Below are 8,789 nucleotides of genomic sequence, written 5' to 3'. Positions count from 1 at the left end.
GGAGCTTTTTATGAGGCTAGTTTGGAGGATATTTCTTTGTGTGGACTTTTTGAAGAAGTTTAGAGTTTCTGGGGAGAGTTTTTGTTTTAATTTATTTGTTTCTTTTTCTGAAGCGTTTATTTTACTTTTGCTTTCTTCTTGTGTAGTAGACTTTGTTTTTAAAGAATATTTTAGATGGCTCACATTGGTGAAACACAAGGTAAGTGTTTTAATTTATCATTTGTTTATTATTTATATGTTATAGTATGACATATAGTATTTTGTTTTGAATGTTTGATTAAACTAACAAACAAATGTGTGCAAGTTAACCAATTTAATCTCAAATTGCCCCTGCTAAATAAGCACATATTGCAGGCCTCGTCTGATATGAAAAAAACTGCATGCCTTTTCTTTTTAAAAAATCATTCAAAAGTGAAATATGGATTGGTGGTGCGTTCACGTGCTATGGTAATTATGGTAAATACCAAAAGCAGACGTGGAAAATGCACATGAACACCCCCTCATGTGGTATTTTCCACTGGGCAGCTAGTAGAATATTTTGATGCACAGTTGCCAAGATGAGATAACCTTTGACCTTTTCAAAATGGCGGACAGCAACGTGAGAGTCGTGAATGGTTAAAATATGTACTATTCATGATCTAGGAAATATACAGCATATTATTTACCCTTTGAGTTTTGATAAATCATCTTCTTGCTGTAGCAGATGACTTAAGCAATCTAAAATAGTTTTAGCTAAATAACAGGTCTGGGTCTCCATCTTTTTACCACATTACGACAACAAAAGCACTTGAACGCAACACACTGGTAAATACCAGTTCTTAAGTGGAAAATATCATATTTTCCATAGCACGTGAACGCACCATGAGTCTGTGTGACTCTCAACCATTTTTGACAGTTGCTTCTCTGCTAATAGGGAAGCTGTACGTTTAACTGCTTCAAGAACAGCGGCTACTGAGAAATGTCATTGTCATGTAGCTTTACAGTTGCAAGTTTCAATGTGTGTGTAAGTTGCCATCTTTGTGCGAGAAAGATCGGGAGAAAGAAAGCTTTCCATATATATAATAAAATGTAATCTCATTGGGAAAAAATGCAAATTGTTTGTTATTTTTTTCCTATTTTTTGTCATATTTGTTTTCTTGGTCACGTGTCTTTCTGGGTTTTGGTTAATTTGCTGTTGTAGGCTATAACGACCTTTGAAATAACTGAAATCATTTGAGCCCCATGTTATAGTAATGATGTTAAAAATAACAAGAAGAAATATTAAATCTTAACTGCTGCTTTTTCAGCCTCAGGCCGCTCCAGATCCAGTGCTGCTTTTACCCAGATGGCTGGTCAGAAGTTTGGGAGGTTAGACTTTGGTGATCACATTCAGAAACCACTGTCAAAACCAACCCAGCCATTGAGTCAAAAGGTGTCTGGCAATTTCGCTCCTCTGCATATTGAGTCGGCTCAAAGGAAGAGGAAGCGGCCGAGCTCAGAGGATGAAGATCCCACCTCTTCATTCGAGAGACCCGTCAAACGCTCTTGTGAAGGTCAGGCTTATTAAAACATTGCTGAATTACATGATTTGCCATTGAAAATGTTAATTCAGTGATCGATGTAAAATAACATTCTTTTACACTTTTAGTAACAGGTTTTTACTTAAAGATTGTATTTTTTTTTATTATTGTAATTATTATTGACTTTATTTTATTATTGACCTAACCTATTAACTTCACCTCAGGGTGATCTTCAAGTAAATATACTAGGTCAAAGAGGTTCAGCTGATAAAACAGTTGGGGAATCCCTGCATTGCATGTTAATATGAAGACAGTAATACATGGTTAAATTACACACTGAGTGAGTGAAAATTCAGATAATAATGTATTCATCGGAGGTGATTAGATGCAATGTTGCACTGTTGAGAAAACACTTCTTAAAAAGTGAAATGATTTCTGTAAATCCAGTGGTCACATGCTGGTTGGGTCTCCGTTTTCAGTCTGTGTGTGTGTGTGTGTGTGTGTGTGTGTGATTATTTCTGAGTTGAGTTGAGTTTTATTTCATTTATTTGTTTTTATTTCAAAGGTTGGAAGGGTTTCTTTTATTTTTGTTCTCTTCTTCTTATTATTTTATTTATATGACTTACATTGGTGAAAGTGTTTTATTTTTCAGATGTTTTTTATTGGTATGTTATTTTAATGGTGTTCTGCAATTTCTGATTAAACAAATGAACAAATGTGTGTGAGTCAATCAATTTAATCTCAAATTTTCTTATAGTTAAATAAGCACATATTGTACTGCTTTGATATGAAGAAAAAACTGCATGCCTGCATGCATAAAAAATTTAAAAAATGAATAAAAAATAAAAACATGTGCCATTTCGGGGCATAGAGAGAGACCTGTGTTAAAGTAATGATTGTAAATATAACAAGAACAATATAAAACTGTGTGAAATAAATTCTTACCTTCTGCTGTTCTTTCAGCCTCAGGCCGCTCCAGATCCAGTCCTGCTTTTACCCAGATGGCTGGTCAGGAGGTTGGGAGGTTGGGCTCTGGTTTCCAGATTCAGAAACCACTATCAAATCCAACCCAGCCATGGAGTCAAAAGGTGTCTGGCAATATCGCTCCTCTGCGTTCTGAGTCGACTCAAAGGAAGAGGAAGCGGCTGAGCTCGGAGGATGAAGATCCCACCTCTTCATTTGAGAGACCCGCCAAAAGCCCGCGTGAAGGTCAGGCTTATTCTTAAAACATTGCTGAATTATTATTTCCACTGAAAATGTTCATCCACTGATTGATCATTCTTTTACAATTTTAGTTACATGTTTTCACTTGAAGACATTTCTTGTTATGTTGCAGAAGAGTATATAAAGGGCCCATTGCTGGGTCAAGGAGGATTTGGCTCTGTGTATGCCGGGACCCGCAGCTCTGATGGATTGCCAGTAAGACATTAATTCAACAGCCCTGATTCATGAGACTGTGGCATAGCCCGTAATCTATACAGAGCATGAGGTTATTGTCAGAATTAGAAGGTGTCATTTACTGTGGTTTATCTGTGTGCAGGTTGCTATCAAGTATGTCTCTAAAGACGAGGAGCACGAGGAGATAAAAGTTGTAAGTTCAGTTTTGAAATTGGCTATTTGATTTCTTAATGGGTTGCATCCGTATTTAGTCCGTATTTAAACTGACCCAATGATAATTCAAGAATATTATGTCCTCTTTTGCCACTGCAGGACGGTCAGGGTCTGCTGCCGCTGGAGGTGGCATTGATGACCCGCGTCAATTCAGCTCCTGCCTGCCCCAATGTCCTGCAGCTCGTGGACTGGTTTGACCATCCCGGCTGCTACGTCATGATCCTGGAACGCCCAGATCCTTGCCAAGATCTGCACAGATTCTGTGAGGAGAATGATGGCTGTCTGGATGAGAGCCAGGTCAAGAAAGTGCTGGTGCAGCTCATCAACGCTCTCAAACACTGCGAGAGCCGCAGGGTTTTCCACCGGGACGTCAAACCACAAAACCTGCTCATTTGCACCGATTCACACGAGATCAAGCTGCTGGACTTTGGCTGTGGACACCTGCTGAAGGACACAGAGTACAAATCGTTTGCAGGTGGATGTTTTTATACATGGATATGTTTGTGATTATCAAATGGAGGGTCTCTGTTTTGGACCGGAACCTTTTCAGCTGATCTCTTCCTCTTCTTGGGTCTCTCAGGCACTCTTTCATACACCCCTCCTGAGTGGTTTCGTTCCCACAGCTATCGTGCAGGACCAGCTACTGTTTGGTCACTGGGTGTGACGCTCTACAACCTGCTGTGTGGTTCTGTACCTTTCAGAAGCGCACAGAGGGTTCGCAGACTGCGCTTCCCTAGTCATCTGTCTGCAGGCAAGAGATAGCAAACATTTAGTTGTTCACAAACAGTAGACAGAAATCGTGGCCAGAGCGAGAAGTTCATGTTGTGTTATTGAAGTCAAGTACTGTGTTGTATGTAACAGATTGCCGTCAGTTGATAAGATGGTGTCTTAGAGCAGCAGCAGATGACCGTCCCAGCTTACAGGACATTGAGCAGCATCCCTGGTTACGCTGCACAGGTGGACATCACACCTCTCCGAATGACTCTTTGTTCATTGCATTTTTCTATCAGGATAAATGTAGACAATTGGTTGCAATTATTCACATAGGCTGAGCTGAAGTGAAGTGCACAGGAACGGCAGAGACAGCTGGACACCTGCAGTGAAGACGAGTGTAACCTGGACATTAGGGATTTCGTGATGCTCTGGACACTCTGGACCGTGAAGGACTCTGTAAGGATGCTGGAGGAGCTGAACACACAGCGCCAGCTGAAACCATGATGCTCAAGAGATCCAGTCTAGACTGAGTCCTATAGCATGTAGTAGTGATGGCAGTTTCAAAACACTGCTTCATGAAGCTTTGAAACCTTTACGAATCTTTTGTTCCGAATCCATGGTTCGGAGCGTCTATCAAACCGCCAGAGTCACGTGATTTCAGTAAATGAGGCTTCATTACATCATAACTCGAAATTTCAATGGTTCACTGCTGGGGGCGATGATCTCTGTCAACCCATGAATCATGAGTCGTCGCTGAGAAGTATCTGTGGGTTTTACCTGATCTCTGATCAGTTTTATACATTTGTGGATGTTTATTTAGACATTAGTATAATTAAAATGAATAATGGTAGTTAATAGTCTCTTATATAGCCTGTGTAGCTGATCCATTCATAGAACAAACAAAACAAACTCTAACAATTGATAAAAGAACACATTTTATTAAATAATTGCATTTGAAAGAGAATTAATTGCATTACTTTCAATCTAAAAAAAAGTTGAAATAGATTTGTAAAAGGTGTTTTTATGAATGTTTGGGGCGGGTTTTCGTTGCATTTACACTGTTCTGACACTAAGGGTCACCGTGGTCACGGGTGTGGACACTGTTCCACGAAGCCTCGATCTGCCCTCCACCATGTAGTTCTTTTAATAAGGGAAGGCAAGTGTAGACGAACCAAAGTGCAGTTTTATTTAAATCCAAACATGAACAAAATAAACAAACTTGACTTGACTTCCTAAATTTAAACATGAACAGAACTCACTCAACAACACTTAAATTGACAATATTTGACAAAAGACAATGGAAACATGAGGGCAATTTATACACAAAGATTAATGGTTTAACAAAACACACCTGAAAACAAAGAACAACGAACCAATGAGAACGTGCCACATGGAACAAGGGTACCAATCAGAACATGACACATGAACAGGGGAAGCTCATGACAAGATCACATGACAGGATAAGGGAATCACATGATAAACCAGGAAACCATGACTATGAAAATTACATAATAAGACATGAAAACAAGAACATTTTTGCGACAAGGCATTATTTAAATTATAACATGAATACACAGGGTGAAGAATAAGGAAAACTGATTCATTTAATTTCATTTGTCATGGGCGACAAGTTTGCCATTACATATAAGCGCATAACATACTCAACATTCACACAGCCTCTTGCCATTACTGTACAGTACACGAACGCAATAACCTGTCCACCATATACATATACTTACAACTCAAAACAGCCTATAATACAACATACTGTAGACTATCAACAATGCAAAACACAGAAGAGACTCATAATTGGCAGTAATAAAGTAGGGTTGGTTTATATTGGTTAGCCTATATATTGTTTTCTGGGACCCGTCACCCGTGTACTAATTGCTAAAAGTGATTGAAAGCAGTGACTTGGAAATCTATTAACAGATAAAAACAGGATACATTAATTAAAGCAAATTAATTTGAATAAAAAAATTATTAAATGGAATAAAAATCTAATCGAAATTGTTTGTAGAATTTGTTCAGCCTCCCTGGTAGCCGCTTTAAGTTAAACATTGTCAGCTTTGAGATCAAGTTCCCTTGTAATAATTGCAGCTTCCTGACATTTTAATTTGTCAAAACATAAGGAGTTCTGACAAGATGCCATGTTGAAGAAGAGAAAGACAGAGAGTGCAAACAGAAATATAGGCAAAAAAATATTTGAAAGAGAGAGAGAGAGAGACTGAGAGAGAGAGAGAGAGACTGAGAGAGAGAGAGAGCTTGTGTGTATAAGAGCGAGTGTTTGTGTGTGTGTGTGTAAGAGAGAGTGAGAGTAAGTGCGCTTTTGCAAGTGATGGCTCTTAAAAGAGCCTTTGGATTAAATATTGTAGAGAGTGTACATGAAGGAGTATGTGATGTATGTAAAGTAATTGCAACGCAGAAAAAAATACTGAATTACATTATACTTTTTGGAGTATACATCAAATGTATTAAAAGCATGGTAAGTATTGCGGTAGCTGTGCTTTTACTACATAACAAGGTTACGACAGTAACTGTGGTAAAAGCACGGTAAGGGTTGTGGTTACTGTGCTAATTACAAAATACCACAGTAGAACTACTGTAACTGTGGTAAAAGCATGGTAAGGTTTAATGTTTACTGTACTATAAATGCAAAGTACAGTTTTAGTTACTACCAGGGCCGGAGTGGGACCCATGTTCAGCCTGGGATTTTAATGAGACCACTAAAATGTCATGTTACACAGCTGTATAAAAACATTGATATTGTCTTGATGGCTTTTTTAATTTAGAAGGGAAGATTGATTGTCTCACAAAATAATAACTCATTTACTTTTAAAAACAGATGGACAATTCAAAATGATTTCCGTTATTTTGACAGAAAAACAAGAAAGAACATATAGTAGTCAGAACTGCAAGATATGAACTTGCCAGCACTGTCTGTGAAACCAGGCCTATAGGCGTATATTTATTTTGTATGTTTCATTATATGTCATATCTATTATTATTATTATTTATTTACATGTATATTACAGGTCATACCCTCAGTATTAAACAGTCTCAGAGATTATGCAGATTTGTCGTATAGTTCTTAAATAGAGCTACAGGCAGAAGTTGTTTTCATGAGCACTGTTGCTGGACCTGCTCATTTAAGGGTTTCCCATTAAAACTGAACAGACATCAGCAGCAAAGCATCATTGCTCTTACATTCTCTTCATGGAATACTCAATTATCTGGCCCTTATTTAATAAAATTCAGCTATAAAATTATCAATCTCAACTTGAAGCTGCCCATATTCCTCCCCAGCACTCCAACCCCTTTTACACTGACATTTACGCACCATTTACTCACAGCACACACTGCTGCTCGGCCACATTTACGATTCATTTAGGGCCATTTCCTCCTTGAAGGCTTGAAAAACCTTTTTGAAGAATATTTGTAGGAAAGAAACATTGTCCATTATGTTCAGTGAAGTCAGTGAAGAAACCAGAATTAGCAACAGATAAAGTCTGATCTATCTTGCCGTGTTCATTCTTTCATGGATCGTCTCAGAGCTCAAGACACACTTCATTCTCATTCCCTCCTGAAGCAGCTGAGAGCCTTAAAGGGGCATTCGGCAACTTTTGATTTTCTCTTTTGTTGTCGCATGTTTTCTCAACGAGCTCCCCCTACAGCTGTGAGGTGTATATTTCACAACAATGTCGTAAAAAAAACTCACTTGCAGCCCCTCCTCCACCGCTGCTCATGTGCATTTGTTATTATCGGAGCTGACCAACTTTATCGTTTGTAGCTATGTCTACCGAGGTGGGTAATACATCATACACATTGAGGGCGGTGTGTGTGTTTATGTCGAATTGCCGTAAAGCAGTTTGTGTTTCTCCCTCGTTCTCGCTTCTCACGAGACTTCCTATTTCCAACTTACCGGGACGTTAATCCTCGTGTTGCAAGGTTGGTTTTCCGGCTGGGAACGTTGGGGGGAGAGGGGAAAGTCACCATTCTCACCAGAACAGGTTATTAAACCATCCAAATGATTTCTAAACGGTTTTATTAAGTTGAAATGGTTGCCGAATGCCCCTTTAACTGAAATCTGAGGTGCTTTAGTTAAGATGACAAGAAGACATCCGGAAACATAAACACACACACAGTTACATTCATATACAATATATATTATACCTTTTTTGTGCAAAAAAGCAGTTTGGAGTGAAGAAGCTTCATTTTGAGGAAAGAAATGCTACAGTAACAACATGACAGTTCACGTGTGTTCTGACAGCTACACACACACACACACACACACACACTATGCAACGTGTATCTTATTAAGAGTGACTTTGGTCTCGTCAAACAAGTAAAGAAGAATTATGAACAGAAGCGGTAAACACTGTCTATCATCTGGTTTAACAGAAACCTTTTCATTTTCCTCAGTAAATATTACTTAAACTGTTCTTAAAAACATCACTGTATAAACTGAAACTTTTATCATTCATATCTTAGTGTGAGTTATGATGCGGATGCAGTGTTTAATATCCATGTGACAACAGCAGTCGATATTTCATTAAGATGAATGTAAGCAACAGTCTAGAAATGTCCCATGACAAATCAGCGTATATGAAATAAAACAAGATGTGCAGACGGACACTGAATAACCTGCTCTGCCTCACAGCACTGATGAAAGAAATATTATCCAGATCAGTCAAGATCATATCAGTGCTGACACTCGCTCACACATCCTCACACACACCACACGAATGATGACTTTGAGATTTCTCTGACTTTGAGGCTGTTTTTGAACAGCATTTCTCCGTGTGTGAGTGTGTGAACTGAGGTCGAGAAGAGAAGGTGTAGTGTTGAGGAGCGTCCACTGCTGTCAGAAATGAGAAATGTCTTTGTTCATCCCAACTGACTCAGTCCTGATAAACTAAGAATGAGTCTTACCCTCAAGTAGAGACACGGCCCAATAACATTTTA

General features: G+C 38.7%; 1 protein-coding gene across 1 annotated transcript; it reads left to right on the top strand.

Moving 5' to 3' along the window:
- LOC143707164 (serine/threonine-protein kinase pim-1-like) lies at positions 1 to 4,354 on the top strand. The gene is made up of 9 exons (XM_077199915.1): positions 1 to 199; positions 1,287 to 1,532; positions 2,463 to 2,708; positions 2,836 to 2,918; positions 3,040 to 3,090; positions 3,210 to 3,585; positions 3,691 to 3,861; positions 3,972 to 4,138; positions 4,238 to 4,354. The coding sequence occupies exons 1-9, from the start codon at positions 175 to 177 to the stop codon at positions 4,352 to 4,354; spliced, it is 1,482 nt and encodes a 493-aa protein (XP_077056030.1). The 5' UTR covers positions 1 to 174.
- The last annotated feature ends 4,435 nt before the right edge of the window (positions 4,355 to 8,789 follow it).

This window comes from Siphateles boraxobius, unplaced genomic scaffold (genome assembly GCF_051911475.1).
Source record: "Siphateles boraxobius isolate OS27281-9 unplaced genomic scaffold, OSU_SipBor_1 41, whole genome shotgun sequence".
Taxonomy (NCBI): Eukaryota; Metazoa; Chordata; class Actinopteri; order Cypriniformes; family Leuciscidae; genus Siphateles; species Siphateles boraxobius.
This window is presented reverse-complemented; position numbering and strand designations above follow the sequence as displayed.

What these genes read in the sequence shown, in the direction of transcription:
- LOC143707164 (XM_077199915.1), top strand. Translation starts at nt 175, where the DNA reads ATGGCTCACATTGGTGAAACACAAG. An exon ending in GCAGCTCTGATGGATTGCCA is followed by an intron (nt 2,919 to 3,039) that starts GTAAGACATTAA and finishes ATCTGTGTGCAG; the next exon opens with GTTGCTATCAAGTATGTCTC. An exon ending in AGCACGAGGAGATAAAAGTT is followed by an intron (nt 3,091 to 3,209) that starts GTAAGTTCAGTT and finishes TTGCCACTGCAG; the next exon opens with GACGGTCAGGGTCTGCTGCC.